At 43.7% G+C, this 21,241-nt stretch overlaps 1 protein-coding gene across 1 annotated transcript in view; it reads right to left on the bottom strand.

Annotated features, from left to right (window-relative positions):
• Window positions 1–248: 248 nt before the first annotated feature.
• The window catches only part of LOC124556361, a 118,435-nt gene continuing 97,442 nt past the window's right edge, over window positions 249–21,241 (bottom strand). Inside the window, exons 4-6 of the mRNA XM_047130327.1 lie at window positions 21,037–21,202; window positions 1,779–1,933; window positions 249–1,661 (exon numbers count right to left, since the gene is read on the bottom strand). Coding sequence (XP_046986283.1) covers window positions 1,287–1,661; window positions 1,779–1,933; window positions 21,037–21,202 — 696 coding nt within the window. The 3' untranslated portion in view covers window positions 249–1,286. The remainder of the gene's footprint in view (window positions 1,662–1,778; window positions 1,934–21,036; window positions 21,203–21,241) is intronic.

Raw genomic sequence — 21,241 nt, forward strand, 5'->3', positions numbered from 1 at the left:
TGTTTTGCTTTTCAGACACGCTAGTATTGTGGAAGCACAGCCAAACAGTTTATCTTGTTGATGACACTTCAAACTGGCATGGAATTATTTACATGCACTGTTTCGCATATGGATATGTACTCATGCCTTGAGTTCACAACGAAAATTTGTTCAGCTGTAAAACTATTTCTAAACCAAATTTGGCAAGAAATTCTTTTGCATCTTGCTGATCGGATAAAGGATCTACAAGATTATAATTACTCAGCTGAAATAAACACATATAACATTTTATTTACAAGACATCGGCATTAGTTTAGGTCGTTGTGGGAGGAACTAGAAGGTATACTACAGCTTCGTAGAATTTTGAATTGAGACAGTTTTGAGCTAATGACACTCAGACAACATGAGGCTGTGATGTTAATAGCTTTTTCGAGGAAAAAATGACACGTACATGCACATTTATTCACTGAATTAGTCATTCGAACTTTAACCTAAATAATTCACAATTTCATGAAAATTTTCGTAAAATAATGATTTAACCATAATCATTCTATGTTCATCAGAGACGTTTTTGAGCGTGTATCAAGTTCAACAGCTGCGTTCAGGAGTAGCTCGGAAATTATGACAGATACTTAATAATGTTTGAATAGTCACAGAAGTTGTACTATTTACACACTTTATATTAGTTTGAGAGTCTGCTAGCGAAACCTCGACCTCAGTTCGGATAAGACATTTAGATTCAAAGTTTCACTAGTTTCAAATTTATCATCATAGCCCCTTTCATTGTAGAGTGTCACGTACACAGTCTTCGTTGTAAACCGGCACCCAGCACCGTGAATAATGAGGCTGAGACTGTAGGACTACCTTTTAACACTTTTCGTTGTACACAAGCTTCTGCCACGTTCTTTCTCGGCATAATTTGCACGAAGAGAAGAATAGAATAAAAAGGATTATAAACATATTCAGGAACTAAAAGAGTCGGGCAACAGTGCCTAGGCGAGAGAACAACATCAGTAGTGTCTGTCCCTGCACACTGAAAATGTGTTCGCGTTTGGTACTCACATCCAGTTTTCTGTATTCGTCGTACACTGTCAGATGACACACGGTACGGTTTTGCCATTTTCCAATTACAGACGTATAAGGAGTCTTAAAATATTGTCGCGTTCGTGTTACAGCGGGAATGTTCCTCCGCCTGTAACACTACCCAGGCCGTCGTACGTGAAATTTAGGTATTATACAAATCATAGCTAACGACTTTTACGGACAGGGGTTCTACACAAATATGAATATATATGCGGTAGGGTGATCTACTGCGTGTGCACACGGAAACCGTACTCCTCGTCGGAGGAGGAGGACGAGTACTGGCGGCGCGCGCGGCGGAACTCTTTCTCGAGCGACTGCGAGATGTTGCGGCGAGCGCTCTGCTCGCGGAACAGCGAGTAGAGGTTGCTGCGCTGCTTGGGGCGGCTGGCCGCCGGCTTGAAACTGCGCGGCCGAGCCGGCAGCGGCGGCGGCACGCGCTTCGGGTCGTCGCGCGGCCTCGTCGTCATCTCGTACATTATCTCCTCGTACACGTGGTACTCGGTGGCCGGCTGCTGCGACGGCGGCAACGGGGCCGGCTCGGGGGGCGACTGCGTCTGGTTCTGCAGGTCCTCGATGATCTCCAGCATGCACTTGGCCACCTCGGAGAAGCGGCCCGAGCGCGCGCCGGCGCCAGAGGCGGAGGCGGCCGCGGCGGCGGCGGCAGCGGCGGCGGAGGAGGAGCAGGACGGCTGCGCCACCGGCAGCACGGGTGGCGCCAGCGACAGCGGCAGCGGCAGCGGCATATTCACCGCGTTCAGCGCCGGCAGCCGAGTCGGACTGGCGCTGGCGCTGGCGCTTGGGCTGGCCGCGCAGCTACTGTCGCTGCTCGACGATGACGCGGCGCCCGCCGGGCCGCCACTGCGGCTCTTCTCTGCAACACAACGCACGTGTTCTTTTAGCTGCAAGACGTGGTGACCAATCGTTGGTTGGTTTCAACTTTTGTAGTCATGTCTTCCTCAGTTGCGTGTAATATTACGGTATAGGGATGGCTAGAGAACAAATGTAACTATGTAGAGGCGCATATCACTAAGGGTAAGACAGATACTGCCTACAGGAAAATTAAAGAGACCTTTGGAGAAAAGAGGACGACTTGCATGAATATCAAGAGCACAGATGGAAACCCAGTTCTAAGCAAAGAAGGGAAAGCAGATAGGTGGAAGGTGGAAGGGCGATGTTCTTGAGGACAATATTATAGAAATGGAAGAGAATGTAGATGAAGACGAAACGAGAGATATAATACTGCCTGGAGAGTTTAACAGAGCACTGAAAGATCTAAGTCGAAACAAGGCCCCGGGAGCAGACAACATCCCATTAGAACTAATGACAGCCTTGGGAGAGCCAGGCCTAACAAAACTCTACCATTTAGTGAGCATGATGCATGAGACAGGCGAAATACCCTCAGGCTTCAAGAAGAATATAATAATTCCTATCCCAGAGACAGCAGGTGTTGACAGATGTGAAAATTACCGAACTATCAGTTTAATAAGTCACAGCTGCAAAATACTAACGCGAATTCTTTACAGACGAATGGAAAAACTGTAGAAGCCTACCTCGGGGAAGATCAGTTTTAGTTCCGCAGAAATGTTGGAACACGTGATGCGAGACTGACCCTACGACTTATCTTAGAAAATAGATTATGGAAAGGCAAACCTACGTTTCTAGCATTTGTAGACTTAGAGAAAGCTTTTGACAATGTTGAGTGGAATACTCTCTTTCAAATTCTGAAGGTGGCAGGGGTAAAATACAGGGAGCGAAAGGCTATTTACAATTTGTACAGAAACCAGATGGCAGTTATAAGAGTCGAGGGGCATGAAGGGGAAGCAGTTGTTGGGAAGGGAGTGAGACAGGGTTGTAGCCTATCCCCGATGTTATTCAATCTGTATATTGAGCAAGCAATAAAAGAAACAAAAAAAAAAAAAAATATACGGAGAAGGTATTAAAATCCATGGAGAAGAAATAAAAACTTTGAGGTTCGCCGATGACGTTGTAATTCGCTCAGAGACAGCACAGGACCTGGAAGAACAGTTGAGCGAAATGGACAATGTCTTGAAAGGAGGATATAAGATGAACATCAACAAAAGCAAAACGAGGATAATGGAATTAGTCGAATTATATCGGGTGATGCTGCCGGAATTAGATTAGGAAATGAGACACTTAAAGTAGTAAAGGAGTTTTGCTATTTGGGGAGCAAAATAACTCATGTGGTCGAAGTAGAGAGGATATAAAATGTAGACTGGCAATGGCAAGGAAAGCGTTTCTGAAGAAGAGAAATTTGTTAACATCGAGTTTAGATTTAAATGTCAGGAAGTCGTTTCTGAAAGTATTTGTATGGATTGTAGCCATGTATGGAAGTGAAACATGGACGATAAATAGTTTAGACAAGAAGAGAATAGAAGCTTTAGAAATCTGGTGCTACAGAAGAATGCTTAAGATTAGATGGGTATATAACATAACTAATGAGGAGGTATGGAATAGAATTGGAGAGAAGAGAAATTTGTGGCACAACTTGACTAGAAGAAGGGATCGGTTGGTAGGGCATATTCTGAGGCATCAAGGGATCACCAATTTAGTATTGGAGGGCAGCGTGGAGGATAAAAATCATAGAGGGATACCAGGGGATGAATACACTAAACAGATTCAGAAGGATGTAGGTTGCAGTAGGTACTGGGAGATGAAGAAGCTTGCACAGGATAGAGTATCATGGAGAGCTGCATGAAACCAGTCTCTGGACAGAAGACCACAACAACAACAACAAGACTGATAATTTTTACTTATGGACCGTCTGACAGCAACTGAATAAAACACAATTTTAGTGTCATACGCGTTTCGCCTTAATTTTCTGCAAGGCATCATCAGTGGCCTGGAGTATGTACATATGTTTGCTATTTAATTTACATTTTTGTCACTGTACCTGTAGGTTACAAACAGTTCTGGTAGTTGATATTTCCTATTAAGTAGTAATGTTTTGAGCTGTACTTACAGGATGCGTGGACAGTTTATTACATATTACGCTCCTGTTGCATTTTTGGTATTGTCCTTCTTCTTATGAATGCCAATTTGCGGTTTTTTCCCCACATTCCACAGCACCATGAACTGAAAGCTTGTTTCAATGCAATTTTTTGGTTTCTGTTGCCGACTGTCAAATGTTTTTGCCAAAGATCGAATGTTATTGCCAAACTTTCGAGTGTAATTATTGAAGTATCTGTGATCTGTTCGTGTATGTATTTGTGTCTGCGTCTCTGTGTGTGTGTGTGTGTGTGTGTGTGTGTGTGTGTGTGTGTGTGTGTGTGTGTGTGTCCAGAGGGCGAAGGGGGAAGAGTTTTTTTTTGTTTTATCTTATTATTTCCTTTATTAAGTGTAGTACGGAGCCTATGCTGATTTGGGTTTGTTCATTTATCACATGTTTGTTTTCTGCTATGGCTTTCCGGATGTGAAAGTTTTCTTGCGTTTGTGTAAGATGTTTGTCATGGTTGCTTATTCTCATTATTTTCATTTCTTGTTCCATGTTTGTAGGATGATGGTTATGGTGTTTTAAATGTTCTGCAAATGTGGAATGGTTTGTTTCATACTTCCAACAGCTGATATGTTCTTTGTATCGTGTTTCAAAATTCCTGCATGTCATGCCTATGTATGCAGCATCACAACTTTGACATTCAAGTTTATATATTCCTGATTGTTGGAATTTGTCCCTCTTGGTAGCTGGCTGGCTTAGGTGTGATTGGAGGGTTTGCCCAGGCTTATATGCTATTTTGAAGCCCTGTCTCTTTAGGATGTTTGTAACTGTGCGTTGGTTTATGTGTGTAGGTCATGGTGTACCATCTGGTTCTTTTCTGTGTGGTGTTGTCGTTGTGTGTGTTTGTAAGTTCTCTTGTATTCTGGAAATGTTGTGTTTGTTTTGTATTTGTGTTTTTATTTTTTGATTGAGCCTGTGGTTCAAATGACTCTGAGCACTATGGGACTTAACATCTATGGTCATTAGTCCCCTAGAACTGAGAACTACTTAAACCTAACTAACTAAGGACATCACACGACACCCAGCCATCACGAGGCAGAGAAAATTCCTGACCCCGCCGGGAATCGAACCCGGGAACCCGGGCGTAGGAAGCGAAAACGCTACCGCACGACCACGAGATGCGGGCGATTGAGCCTGTGTACCACATGTGTGTCATACCCGTTGTTCCTAGCTATTTGTATGTTTTTACTCATTTCCTTTGTTCATAGTTTCTCGTGTTGAGTGGGATTCTGTTTAATCTATGTAACATGTGTCTTAGTGCTTCAATTATCTGGCTGTGGCGGTGGTTGGAAGTGGAATCTATTATTGTGTCTGTGGCTGTTGGTTTTCTAAAGATGTTAAATGTATGTCCGCCATTTTCTTTTGTTATTGTAATGTCAAGAAAATTTATTTGATTTTCTTTTTCAAGTGTGAATTTAATGTTCTGATGAGCTTTGTTTATTTCCGAATGGAGTTCATCTATTTTTTGGTTGGTTGGTTGGCTGATTTAGGGAAGGGGACCGAACAGCGAGGTCATGAGTTCCATCGGATGAGGGAACGATGGGGAAGGAAATCGGCCGTGCCCTTTCAGAGGAACAGTCCCGGCATTTGCCTGGATCGATTTAGGGAAATCACGGAAAACCTAAATCAGGATGGCTGGACGCGGGTTGGAACCGTCGTCCTCCTGAATGTGAGTCCAGTATGGTAACCTCGCTCAGTGGTGACCAATGGGAACGTGTGAATTCAACTCCTTCGGCTGATTGTGCGAAGGGCTCGGATATTAAAACAGTTTCAGGCTTTACTGATCTGATGGAATTACAATTTCCTTGAGACATATGAGTCTCAACTTTGCCTTCGATAATTACAGAAACTGAAAAAATCAATTAAAATTTTTGCCACCACCAGGACTTGAACAAGGGTCTCCTGCTTATGGGGCAGATGTTCTGAGCAAAACATTACTCTAGCAGTATGTTAAACGCCTAATCCGATGCCCTCTCTAGCAAGAACTTCACGCCTTCAGCCCACTTTTCCCCTTCTTAATACGTCAGTATTGCTGGGGCTCTCTGGTATTAGAACAGCACCACAGGTTTGTACATAATGGGGAAATACTGCCAGTACCTCAGGCGTAGGTGATCTATTGATCTGATGGAATTACAATTTCAGTGAGATATATCAGTCTCAAATTTATCGTAATAGTGATGGAATTTAAAGAAATGAATTAAAATTTGTGCCACAGCTGGGACCTGAACCTGGGTCTCCTGCTTACCATTCCGTTAGCCATACTCTATGACGCCCGCACTGTTTGGCCAGAGAGGCGGTGGCCCTCTGCAATAAGAAAACTGAGTAAAGGAATCAACGATCAACTTGAACGGATGTCATGTGACGTCCGCCCAGACCAAACGCAACCAGCTACACAGAACAAAATAAAGAGATAAAAAAAAAGATGGTGTAAAGGCTAGCACATCTGCCTCGTAAGAAGGACACCTGGATTCAAATCCCGCCTGTGGCACAAATTTTAATTCATTCCTTAAGCTTATATCATTATCGAAATTCCAGGAGTTCTTGCGAGCTCAGGAAATCTGGTATCAGGGAATGTAGGGGGGAACTCGCAGGCTCGCCAGGGCAGAGGTGACGTTCAAAAGAATTACATACTGCAGCTCGGTAGTGAGTTGTCCTCACTGATCCACGAAGATATTCTGCCGGTAATGAAAGGTTCAAAGAATTTGTGAGTGCGCTCCTGTGCACGGATTTATGATTAGTTATTTCTGATTTTAAAGCCTCCAGCCCAATGGTTGTCAAACATTTTTGGCTTAAGAGCCAGTAGTGACACTGGAGGGTGACAACTCGGGCCACCACGAAAGGTGGAGGTTTTGGGGGGAGGGTAATAGCCACTCAAAGAAAAACTCAATTTTCATCAGACCATGTTTACTGTTAGAACCTCGCCGTTCAAACGTTTCGAATCTACACATTTTAAGATATCGCACCAAATATTTTAAGTAAAAAAGTAAATAATATATTGGTTCAAAAATGGCTCTGAGCACTATGGGACTCAACATCTTAGGTCATAAGTCCCCTAGAACTTAGAACTACTTAAACCTAACTAACCCAAGGACATCACATACACCCATGCCCGAGGCAGGATTCGAACCTGCGACCGTAGCAGTCCCGCGGTTCCGGACTGCAGCGCCAGAACCGCTAGACCACCGCGGCCGGCAAATATATTGGTACTATATGCATTTTTCTGAAGGCTCACGTAGTGACCAGCTTTATGTACCTAAGCCGGTAATGTGGCCAGTGCTGTCGCAACAGATCCCATGTTTGTTGTATGATTTCCGGGTGCATTTTCTTGGCACCTTCGCGCCCTACTATCTGAGAGAATACAAAGCGATTACAGCTCACCGTTTTGAATCGGACTTTCGTATAAGGCCAAATATATCAGAACAGAGACTATAATAAAACTTTAATAATTCAAAGTTGTCAAAAAGGCATAGAATGGCGGATGACAACTTTGCATATACAGGTTGAACATTAATATAACCGGCAAACTGCAGGGTCGGATTCCTGACTGAAAATGGAGGAGAAAGGTCCTATCAACAAGTGTCTGGAAATGCATCGTTGCCACGGCAGATGGCGCTGATTAATGACAGTTTCCCTGATGACGTGCCGTGTGTTCCTCGTGTGTTGCAGGCTGTATGATTGACGCAGCGTACTGTAACCGGTAGAATGGTCCAGTATTCACGTCGATAACAAGTCGAGATGGTGTTTGTGTACGGCCAAGCAGATGGAAATGCTTGAGAGGCAGCACGGATGCATCAAAACCATGAATCCTCATAGACGTCAACCACACCACTCAACATTTCAAGCTCTTTTTGAGCGTTTATGTGATCATGGGTCCTTTCAGGCAGACGAAAGTGCAGGGAGGTGGCGGACTGTGCGTACCCCAGATTTGAAGGACCAGGTTCTACACGATATTGAGACGAACTCTAGTACAAGCTCCAGGCAAGTGACCCGATAACTTGGTGTAAGCCTAAGTACAATTATTTGTACCCTGCATGACAATCGCTAAACTCCCTATCATTTGCAATGCTATGAAGGCCATTTTGAACACTATCGTGACGTGGATGCGATGCAGCTCTGTACTACGTTCCAGAACGATTTGTTCTAAAAAAAAAATGGTTCAAATGGCTCTGAGCACTACGGGACTTAACATCTGAGGTCATCAGTCCCTTAGAACTTAGAAATACTTAAACCTAACTAACCTAAGGACATCACACACATCCATGCCCGAGGCAGGATTCGAACCTGCGACCGTAGCGGTCGCCCGGTTCCAGACTGAAGCGCCTAGAACCGCTCGGCCACACAGGCCGGCCTTTGTTCTCATTGCACGCATACCGTCCATTACCGGACGCATGTTCACAGGACCTTTTTTCCTCCATTTCGAGTCAGGAATCCGTTCTTGCAGTTTGTCGATTTTATTAATGTTCACCCTGCATAAAAGGGTGTAAAAGTCAGTCTGATCTGTAATATTTTGCGTGATATGAGGAAGTAACTGGCTCTTATTAGGGGTGAACACCTTGGCCACTTTTCCTGACGAGTAGTGTGGCCACTTTTACAGATCGGACGCCCTGTCGGCAGTAGTGATCCACAGAAGAAACCATCAAATTGAAATAAATAACAAGGAACTACATTTGTAGGCCAAAAGACGCTGTTTAAACATTGATATTGTACAAATTACTACACTTCATACAAGGGACATGACAAGAATAATTTAAGAGACTTATCTTACGTCAGAGAACTCAAAAACAAAAATGATTTTACAAAAAAATAGTGAGAGAAGCTTCTTCTGCCATTCTCACTTAAAACAATGGCGATGTATTTTAGAACTCGCCTGACTACTTCTTGGCAAGCAGTAACGCTGTTCAAGTTAAAAACACAGCCAATGGCCACTTTTCCCGTCTTCGGTATTTTACCACACCTTCCCCTACCGATCTTGCCATTAATTGGTAATATACATAAATTAGTATTTGTATTGTATTGTATTATATTCTATTGTGTTGAACTGGGGACCTACAAACGACGGAGAGGCTTCGTCCCCGCCGTAGCCCGCAGTGTACACATCCCAACAGGTTACAGCAGTACACTCACCCCACAGCCGCCCCACACCGAACCCAGGGTTATTGTGCGGTTCGGCCCCCAGTGGACTACATGCCCTTGACCGACGACTAGTACGTTGTGTTTCGTTGACACTCGCAGATCGGCAGCACAGTTTGCGAAAGTGCCAACATCCCAAAGACTGGACCAACGAGGAATGGGGTCGCATGTTTTTCTCGGATGAAAGCAGATTCAGTCTGAGTAACGATTCTGGACGTACCCCAGATGGTGATACACACTGCAGATCCAAAGAAACTGGTATAGGCGTGCATATTCAAATACAAATATATATAAATAGGCAGAATACAGCGATGCGGTCGGCAGTGCCTACATAAGGCAACAAGTGTCTGGCGCAGTTGTTAAATCGGTTGCTACTGCTACAATGACAGGTTATCAAGATTTAAGTGAGTTTGAACGTGGTGTTACAATCGGCGCATTAGCGATGGGACAAAGTGTCTCCGAGGTAGCGATAAAGTGAGGATTTTCCCGTTCGACCGTTCCACGAGTGTACCGTGAATATCAGGAATCTGGTAAAACATCAAATCTCCAACATCGCCGCTGCCGGAAAAAGATCACGCAAGAACGGGACAAACGACGACTGAAGAGAATCGTTCAACGTAACAGAAGTGCAACCCTTCCGCAGATTGCTGCAGATTTCAGTGCTGGGCCATCAACAAGTGTCAGTGTGCGAACCATTCAACAAAACTTCATCGATATGGGCTTTCGGAGGGTGAGGGCCACTCGTGTACCCTTGATGACTGCATGACACAAAGCCCTAAGCCTCGCCTGATACCGTCAATACCGGCACTGGACTGCTGATGACTGGAAAAATGTTGCCTTGTGTTATATCCTAGCCAGTAATGCCACCCGAGCCCGCTGCCAAAAGGTTGGCAGCATCAAAGTCCGGACGCCGTCCGCATAAGCAGCGCCAGCGAGACAGGAAATCGCCGCAAGTCTGCGCGCGCCACCGCTGGCTTCTGGTTTCTTAAGCGCTGGAGTCGCGAGCGCTAGGACAGTTCTGGATTCGCCGCTCAGTTGTATACTCGCCACCGAATTGTGTACTTGCTAGTCAGTTGTGTGTTCATCGCAGCAGAGTAGTTGTTTGTCGTCAGCCGACGCTGACCTGGCCGCTCCGACTTGAACTAGACAGATTTCTGTAGACACGGAGTTCACTACTGTGTTTCTGTATCTTCGTTAATAAAGATAAGTACCGACTTTTATTTATTCAGAGTGTTTGGGTTTTCATCTTTCTGTTCACTGTTCCAGCGGACCGGTCGGCCCGCTATTAAAAGTGTGGCGGTGACTTCGTAAGCCGTTTCCACAGCGAATTGTTTGTCGCTACGAACGCCGCCACAAAACCTTGTTGGACGAGTCTCGGTGCAAATTGTATCGAGCGGATGGACGTATACGGGTATGGAGACAACTTCATGAATCTATGGACCTTGCATGGCATCAGAGGACTGTTCAAGCTGATGGTGGCTCTGTAATGGTATGGGGTGTGTGCAGTTCGTGTGTATGGGACCCCCGATACGTCTAGATACGACCCTGACAGGTGACACATACGTAAGCATCCTGTCTGATCACCTGCATCCGTTCATGTCCAGTGTGCATTCCGACGGATTTGGGCAATTCCAGCAGGACAATGCGTTACCCTACATGTCCAGCATTGCTAAAGAGTCGCTCCAGGTACACTCTTCTGAGTTTAAACGCTTCCGCTGGCTACCAAACTCCCCAGACATGAATATTATTGAGCATATCAGCGATGCCTTGCAACGTGCTGTTCAGAAGAGATCTCCACCCCGTCGTACTCTTACGGATTTTTGGCAGCCCGGTAGGACTCATGGTGTCAGTTCCCTCCAGCATTACTTCAGACCTTAATCGAGTCCATGCTACGTCATGTTGCGGCACTACTGCTTGCTCAAGGGGGCCCTACGCGATATTACGCAGGTGTATCGGTTTCTTTGGCTCTTCAGTGTATAATGCATCCAGTGATAGTTTTGATTGTCCACCTATTATGGTGTGGGAGGCAAAATGTTGCATGGGGTTACTGACCTCCAAATCTTTGAACACTGGACACTCACCGTTCAACGTTATTGTGACACTTTATTCTTTTTCTATGTGCGTCTTTTCTAGGGTTCATTCGACCCTAACTTTATTTTTATGGATGACAATGAGCGAGCGCATCGAACAGCACAGGTGGAGGACCTCTTGGAACGAGAAGATATTCAGTGAATGGACTGGCCTGCACGTTCCCTGTACTAAAACGCCATCGAGCACGTTTGGAAGGCTGTGGGGAGACGTAACGCAGCACTTCCACATATACCAAAGACCGTCCAGAAGTTATCAACCACACTGGTGGAGCAGTGGTACGCTCTACCACAAGAACCCCTTACCATCTCTGTGGCAGCATAGGAGCACGTTGCAGAGCATGCATTACCGTCCGTAGTGATCACATACCCTATTAAAATGCCGCCTTGAGCCGCTAGTTCGAGAGCCCGCACACAATGGAAGTACTCTAAAAATAAGAAAAATTAAAAATGAGGAAACAGTGCACCATTAAGGAATTATTCGAGTGGGACGGAAATCGGTAGATGTAATGTACATGAACAGACAAAAAAAGGGGTACAATTTCAGAAAAAGTGGATGATTTATTCAAGAGAAAGAGCTTCACAAAGAGAGCGAATCAATAACACGTCCGTCTACCTCTGGTACTTAGGCAGACAGTAATTCGGTTTGGCATCGTTCGTATCGGGGGTCAGTTCGAAATTGGACTCATCACTGAAGACAATTCTACTCCAGTCAAGGAGATCCAGGCCGAAGGTGTGTCTGCCGACGCCCCAGACAGCGCTGGGATACCAGCCTGACTGTTACCCGCCATACGGCACGACAACCAGGATGGTCTGGTGGTTGTTTTTTCCGGAGCAGGTCCCTTTTGGTTGTTTTCCGCGGCACTGTTACAGCACAGTGACGCATCGACGATATTCTACGCCCCGTTTTGTTGCCCTCCATGGTAAGCCATCCTGGGCTTATATTTCAGCAAGATAATGCCCGCCTGCACACATCGAGAGTTCTGTCGCTTATATTCGGGCTCGCAAAACCGTACCTTGGCTAGCAAGGTCGTCAGATATCTCCACAACTAAGAACGTTTGGAACATTCCGGGCGTGTCCCTCCAACCATCTCGGGATTTTGACGATCTAATGCGCTAATCGGGCAGAAACTCGCACGATATCACTCAGGAGGACATCCGACACTCAATGCCAAGCCAAATATCTTCATGCTTAAGTGCCAGATGTGGGCCAACAAGTCACTGACGTTCTTAATTTGTGAAGTTCTTTCTCGTGAACAAATCATCCAATTTTTCTGAAATTATCATCATTTGTTTTTCTGTACATATACATCACATCTATCGATTTCCGTCCCATTCGGATAATTTCTTTGTGGTGCGTTATTTGTTTTTTTGTCTTAGAGTGTATTTTAGAGCTTGTAGCTACCAGTAGACATGACCTTATTGACTATGCGCGTACAGATACAGGAATTAGTGATCATGAAGTCGTCATAGCGAAGATTTTTACTGAAGTTAGCAAATCAACCAAGAAGGCTATGAGTGCTTTCTGATATACAGAGCAGATAAGGAGTTTTTAGCATCGCACTTAGACAATGAATGACCATCATTTAGTTCCAATATGATGGACGTAGAGGAATTATGGGCAAAGTTTAAACTGATTATATACCGCGCTCTGGAGACGTATGCACCATGTAAGTTGGATTAAGGACGGGAAAGACCCACCGTAGCTTAACAATAAAAATGGAAAATGTTGAGGGAACAAAGACTGTTGCACTCTTAGATCACAAGAGAAAGCGCAACTTAACGACAGCCAACAGTTAGTAGAGATTCGCGCCGACGTAAAAAAAAAAAAAAAATCAGTGCATGAAGCACATAACAATTACCACCGTCATACCTTAGCAGGAGATCTTACCGAAAACCCGAGAAATTTACGGTCATACGCAAAATCGCTAAACGGTTTCAAGGCTTCTGTCCAGTCACTCATTGACGTGTTTGGTGTGGCTATAGAAGGAAATCTGAAGTTTTAAATTTCGCATTTAAGAAATCATTCACGAAGAAGGATCGTACAAACATAACGCCGTGTGACCATCACACAGACTCCCGTATGGACGACATAGCAACAGGCAGTCTTGGCGTAAAGAAGCAGTTGAATCGGGGTGGCCGAGCGGTTCTAGGCGCTTCAGTCTGGAATCGCGCGACCGCTACGGTCGCAGGTTAGAATCCTGCCTCGGGCATGGATGTGTGTGATGTCCTTAGGTTAGTTAGGTTTAAGTAGTTCTAAGTTCTAGGCGACTGATGACCTCAGGGCCATTTGAACCAATGAATTGAAAACCAATAAGTCGCCAGGTTCAAGTGGAATCCCAATTCTAGTTTACAAAAAGTACTCTACGGCGTCGGCCCCTTACTTACCTTTCATTTATCGAGAATTTCTCGTCCAGCGCAAAGTCCCAAGCGACTTGAAAAAAGCGCAGGCGACTACTGTATACAAGAAGGATAAAAGAACGGATCCGAAAAATTACAGATCAATATCCTTAACATTAGTTTGCTGCAGAATTCTTCAGAACAACAGACAGATTCCCCATTCCTAGATTTCCGAAGAGTGTTTGACTCGGGGCGCCACTGCAGACTGTTAACGAAGGTACGAGCATCCGGAATAGGTTACCACACACCTGAGTAGCTCGAAGACTTCTTAAGTAATAGAAACCGGTGTGTTGTACCCGACGGCAAGTGATTATCAGAGATAAGGGTATCGTCAGGGGTGTCCCGGGAATAGATGATGATGTTTGTTTGTTTGTGGTGCGCTCAACTGCGCGGTTATCACCGCCCGTACAAATTCACAACCTTTGCTCAGTCCAATATCGCCACTTCCATGAATGATGATGAAATGAGGAGGACAACACAAACACCCAGTCATCTCGAGGCAGGCGAAAATCCCTGACCCCGCCGGGAATAGGACCGCTGTTATTTTCTGTATACATAAATGGTCTGCCGAACAGGGCGAGCAACAGTCTGCGGCTGTTTGCTGATGATACTGTGGTGTAAGCGAAGATGTCATCTTTGATTGCCTGTAGGAGGATACAGGATGAATTAGACAAAATTTCTAGTTGGTGTGATGAATGGCAGCTAGCTCTAAACGTAGAAAAATGTGAGTTAATGCAGATGAGTAGGAGAAAAAGTCTCATATTGTTCGAATACAGCATCATTGGAGTGCTGAGACAGTCACGTCAGTTAAATATCTAGGAGTAATACTACGGTATATTGATAATTTTCACTTATGGACCATCTGACAGTAACTGAATAAAACACAATTTTAGTGCCATACGCGTTTCGCCTTTATTTTCTGCAAGGCATCATCAGTGGCCTGGAATATGTACATATGTTAGCTATTTTATTTACATTTTTGTCACTGTGCCTGTAGGTTATAAACAGTTCTGGTGGTTGGTATTTCCTATTAAGTAGTAATGTTTTGAACTGTACTTACAGGTTGCGTAGACAGTTTCTTACATATTACGCTCCTGTTGCATTTTTGGTGTTGTTCTTCTTCCTATGAGCGTCAATTTGCTGTTTTTTCCGCATTCCACAACACTATGCACTGAACGCTTGTTTTAATGCAATGTTTTGGTTTCTGTTGCCGACTGTCAAATGTTTTTGCCAAAGATCGAATATTACTGCCAAACTTATGAGTGTAACTATTGAAGTATCTGTGGTCTGTTCGTGTATGCATTCGTGTGTGTGTGTGTGTGTGTGTGTGTGTGTGTGTGTGTGTGTGTGTGTGTGTGTGTTTTGGTGTCGTATTAATTTAATTTTATTGTATTTATTTATTTATTTTTGTTTTTGTCCTGTGTATGTGTGTGTGTGTGTGTTTTGGTGTGATATATATTTTTTTGTGCTGTGTGTGTGTGTGTGTGTGTGTGTGTGTGTGTGTCTGTATTATGGTGTTATATATATATATATATATATATATATATATATATATATATATATATATATATATTTATTTCTTTTTTATGTTATCATCTAGGAGTAACGTTAGAACATGAAATGCTAGTTGTGGTAAAAGGTACTCTCTGCCACGCCCTTCAACTTGGCTTTCGATGTATGTATGTTTATGTAGATGTAAGAACCATGCTCCACCTTTTATAATGTCTAGGGGACCGTGATAAATTGCGGTGACTTCAGTGCAATTATTGTCTTTGAACAAAAGTGTCATTTCTGTTCGCTTCATTGCGTTTTTCTTTCAAAAAAATTGTTCAAATGGCTCTCAGCACTATGGGACTTAACATCTTAGGTCATCAGTCCCCTAGAACTTAGAACTACTTAAACCTAACTAACCTACGGACATCACACAACACCCAGCCATCACGAGGCAGAGAAAATCCCTGACCCCGCCGGGAATCGAACCCGGGAACCCGGGAACCCGGGCGTGGTAAGCGAGAACGCTACCGCACGACCACGAGATGCGGGCTCGTTTTTCTTTCAGGTAACTCCTATACTATATTGTGGAATTTCTCTCTATGAATGGTAAAAGTTTTATTGCGCTGTGCTACTTGGAAGTGATACCTCACGCGAAAGTTACTTTCGACCTCAAGTTTCGCGCCCCACTGTAGAGCCACTTTAAATTTCTCTACCGTTCCATTCACGAGTAGGACGTGCGAAAATGAACATCAGACTCTTTCAGTGCGAGCTCTGATTTTTCTTATTTTCTTATGCTAGACATGTATCTCTGCGTAAACGGGAGTCAACAAGATGTTTTGGCATTCGGTGGACGAACTTGGTGATTGTAATTTCATCAGAAAGTGTCGCCTCAACGAGAAACACCGTTGTTTCAATCACTGTCACCCCATCTGACGTATCATATCCGTGATGCTCTCTTCTTCTTGGTAGTTAAAACGAGCTACTCTTCTTCGAACTTTTTCTATGTAAGCGTCAATCCAGTCTGGTAAGGATCCCATACCACGTACAAGTGCTTCAGAATAGGACAGATAAGCTTATTGTAGGCAGACTTCGAAGTAAAAATCCGTCTTTGGTTCGCCTTCTCCACAAAATTTTCTGTGTGATGGTTCGAATATACGGTGTACATGCTTATAATCCTTAGGTATTTAGTTGACTCGACGGCCTTTAATTTTACGTGAGTTATTGCATAACCGAAATTTAACGATGGTTTCTTTGTACACATGTGGAGGAACTCACACTTTTTATTGTTGAGGACATTTTCGTACCATGAAAATATCTTGTCTGAATCATTTTGTAATTCGTTTTGATGATGAATTTAATGAACGTTAAACAACACCACTATCAACAGACGGTTTAAGAGGGCTGTTCATATTGTCTCCTAAATCGTTTAAATGGATTAAGAACAGCAAAGAAGTAACGTTACAACAACTCGTGACGCGGCAAATAAGGCGTATGCTACCGTTACGTTTCCAACGGGCCGGTGCACAGCCAGAAAGTCCATGACAGCCTTACGCAGAATGTTTCCAGAGCACCTTGTTTCCCGGTTTGGTCATGTCAACTGGCCACCCTGTTCGTCCGATTTATCGGCATTTGATTTTTTCCTCTGGAGGTTCCTGAAATCTAAAGTGCATGCTAATAGGCCTGCTACTATTCTGGACTTGAAAAACAGCATTCATACCGAAGTGGAGGTCAAGTGACACACTTTGTGAACTAATGGCGTGTGTGTGCTCTTGCCGTACGCAGTATTGTCGATAAAGTTGGATACCTGTATGACATCATTCACAAGACGCGACGTATGTAATGAATGGTATGAAGTTATCTTTGGAACAGTGTACTCTAATACTGTATAGCTGCAATTCTTGATACTTGGATATGTTGTCTAAGCTGGACCACTGTTTTCGTTGCACCTTTCAATTCTTCATTGGTACAAGTATCGAAACATTGTTTCCAGCAGGTGGCAGTATTCGAAGTGATGATTATTTTACTGAAAATTTAATGACAGCAACCTTGTTATCTATCGAGATTTAGAGACAAGGACAAAAACAAAAAATTATCGATGTGATTTTAATGGTATTTCACTAACTTCCAAAAAATGGAGTATATGTTTATATCCGCACAGAAGATTTAGGAAAAAGTATTTCGGAAGTGTTGTAAATGTGAAGGAAAAATCGAGTGGAACAGATAAATTTAAACCTCGACACGTTGTGTTTAGACTGCATTGTTTTGACCGACTTCGACCTCAGATTTTATACATTATTATGAGTACAAATTTTAAATATTTTCTGAATATTTTTGTGAACCGCTTCTCTGCGAAATGTGCTTTAACGCGGTAATATCCATCCTCAGATCGATCTAATGGTTTTAATAATAGTAGGCCTACACCATTCGTTTAAGAGAAACTGTTATTTTATCAATACCTCAGAATATAAAGAAGTCACAAGTAGTAACTAGACAGCGAAGTTCTTTTTTTGCTTACTGCCAATTGCCGTTGTTGGCAGAAAATATTGTTTATTATCGCTCAACAAAGTTCGTCAATATTTAGTTTCAAACATACGTAGCACGAAGCATTTACTATAATTTACTGTAACGCTGAAGGAAGAACAGAATATTAACAAAACTGTATAAAGTGAGAAATCAGTATAGCGCATAAGAAAAAATATGTTTAGTTACTTGTTATTTGTTACGATCCCTGAATGTCAACATTTTCAGAAAGCTGGTGAGCGCGAAAAAATATATTAAAATTGTATATATTTCGAGGAAATTGTTAATCCAAAGCTCTGGAAAACAAATTTCGTTTGTTCGTGTCCTTTTATTGGAAAAATATTGTGACTGACTTCGTTCAATACGTCCAGTGTTTTCTGTTGCATTCCAACGTAAGTTAACGACGTAATATATGGAACTCTTGCCATAATGAAACTCTTTAATACTAAAAAAGTTTATATATCGACTAAATGATGTGAAATAAGTTGCCGCATCACGCATTGCTGAACAAGTTATCATTATTTGATGCCAGTTTTCCGCACCTTACTAATGTCGTAGACGAATATCTTGTGATTAGCTACAATCTAGCTTTTTAATTTCCTGTTTTTAGAGCGACCTCACTTAAATAAAATAGCTGTTAAATATCTCTTTAATAAGTTTGCACTAATCTGAACTTGCGTTTGACATTTCATTTGTACATTTAGGGCGCGGTTAGATGCATTACTCTTATGTGAGAGTAATCTGTAAACAAATTTGTGCTTGTTTTACGGATGATGACTTAAATATGAAAATTAGGGTTTAACATCCCGTCGAAGATGACGTCATTAGAGACGTAGCACAAACATGGATTGCGGAAAACTGTCGAATAAAAATGGAAATGCCATTTTTTTAAAGGAACAATCCGACATTTGCCTAAAATGATTTTGGGAAACTACGAAAAACCTACACCTGCATGGCCTCACGGAGGACTGAACCTCGCAAAATCCCAACATTTGCGTAAAGCAATTTTGCGAAAATACAAGAAACGTAAATCTTAATGGTCTGACAGGGAACCGAGCCTCGAGTCTCCCAAATGTGAATCGAATGTCTGAATTACTGCGTCATGCCACATCATAAGTGTAATTGAAAACTATACTGTCAAGCGTTGTGACTGGATGGATCCATAATCGGCAGTCGGCTGATACTCTTCCTTTTGTAACAGAACGTTTTGTGATAACTCACCCAATCGTAAAAGGAAGACGTGTGCAGATTATAGTGCAACGTACAAATCACAGAGAAGTTTACCAAAGACTATATTATACAACAGTGAATCAACACTAAAGAAAGGCATTAAAGAGTTATGTCAAAAACGATGCAGGAGGATTTAATGAACAATACGTCACGGTCACATTAAAAACGCATACAGAGGTGACTACTTAGCGCTACAGTTTGGAGAGAAGTTCCAGTTATTTATGAGCCGTGATATATAGGATATTATGTGTATTGCTGCTGAGAGGTGTTGGTTAGATTGGGTAAAGATTGCCAGGTACACTGTTTATCGATGCCATACTTCGATATCGAGGAAAAATCGTAAATTTAGCTTCATATACGCGCTTCTGCTGTATATTTACTTAGACTATCTGAATCCAAAAAAATAGTTCAACGAGGAGGATATATTTTATAACCTTATTATGAAACATTTATTTATGGTGCTGAGGAACCAGTGTAGGAGGAAGGAAGGAACATTGGGTTTACCGTCCTGTCGACACTGAGGTCATTAGACAAGGAGCACAAGCTCGGATTGTGTCAAGGACAAGGAAGGAAATGGGCCGTGCCTTTTCAAAGCAACCATCCCGGCATTTGCCTGGAGCGATTTATGGAAATACCGGAAAACCTAAATCTGGATGGCCGGACGAGGGCTTGAACTATCGTCCTCACGAATACAAGTCCAGTGTGCTAACCACTGCACCACCTCGTTCGGTAACAAGCTAGATATTGCACCTGTAATGCCGTGTGCTCGTCTCTCAGTAGGCCATCCTATGGCTCTTACCATCTCGTGCGATCAAGCAAGTAATTTCCTTCGTCCATTGGCCATCCATTCGCTTGACTACATGTCCCAAAAACATCCATATCAATAACAGGGTGACAATTATTGAACCATATGAAATGAAAGCGTCATTAGTTCTGAACGGTTTGCGTTAGGAGTTCAAACTGCACGGTTGGTGACGGGGCATGATAGGAATTAGTATGCTCATGGTTGGTTTGGTTTAGCGATGAAGCCCACTTTCATTTGGATGGATTCGGCAATAAGCAAAATTGGCGCGTTTGGAGGACTTCGAATTCCCATTTCGCAATCGAGAGGCCTTTTCACTTTCAGCGGGTGACTGTGTGGTGTGCAATGTACGGTCACGGAATAATCGGTGCGATATTCCTTGATCACACCTTTTCTATCCCAAAAGACAGTCGCCATCACCTTCCTTGCCAACTGTCTTGTGTGATTTTTGTGGATTTCCTGGAAAGAGGCACTACAATAAACTCTCAAAGGTATTGCCAAACTCTGCACAACCTCAGAAGAGCAATACAAAACAGGCGCAGGGGAAAGTTGGGCTCAAAGATCTTGCTGATTCACGACAACGCCCGGGCCCACAGGGCAAATGCCACTCGTGAAGTTCTCGAATCTTTTAAGTGGGAGTTGTTTCCTCATCCGCCGTACAGTCCCGACCTGGCACCGAGCGACTTCCACTTATTCCCAGCAATGAAGAACTGGTTGGCTACGCAGCGTTTTGATGACGACGCACAGCTTCGAGAAAAGGTAACCACGTGGTTGAAGGCGCAGGCGGCCGAATTTTACGACGAAGGAATTTCCAAGCTCGTCCATCGCTACGATAAGTGCCTCAATTTAAATGGCAACTATGTAGAAAAGTAGTATTTAAGTGTGGCTTTCATCTGTATATAATAAAAAAAATTCCAATACTTTATTTATTTTTAATTCCAAAACGTAATGTACTTTGTGGATAGCCCTCGTACCACAGGGAAGTGGAGCCGCCGCCGTTCATTTAGGACACATGTCTAATAACAGATGTCGCTGTCGCACTGTGCAGCGTTTGGCCGGCCGTGCACTAGACGCAGACAGCAGGGGTACACTAATTCCGTCCCGGGGGGTACGGCGTGGCGGCAGGAAGGGCCTCCGGCCACCCCTTTGTACTAACCTTGCCAAATCCGTTCCTAACAATCCCGACCCTGCGTCAGCGCGGGACACGGCACCAGTGAAAGAAGAAAGAAGAAGGAGGAGGTCGATTTACAGTCAATACGGCATTAAATTGAAGAGTGTAGAAGCTGGCGGGTAGCTACCTCTGAGCTTCTTGACCCTGGCGACGCTGGAGCGGCGGTACTTGTCCTCGATCATGGTGACGTAGCTGCACGGCTGGCCGTACAGGAGCGTGTCGATGTCCTCCTCGGCCGTGGCGAGGCGGCAGGCGGCCGGCGACGCGCTGGGCGACGGCGAGTGCGTGCGCGACTGCGGGCACGACGACAGCGCGCCGCGCCGCGGGCTGCG

Source organism: Schistocerca americana, chromosome X (assembly GCF_021461395.2).
Source record: "Schistocerca americana isolate TAMUIC-IGC-003095 chromosome X, iqSchAmer2.1, whole genome shotgun sequence".
Taxonomy (NCBI): Eukaryota; Metazoa; Arthropoda; class Insecta; order Orthoptera; family Acrididae; genus Schistocerca; species Schistocerca americana.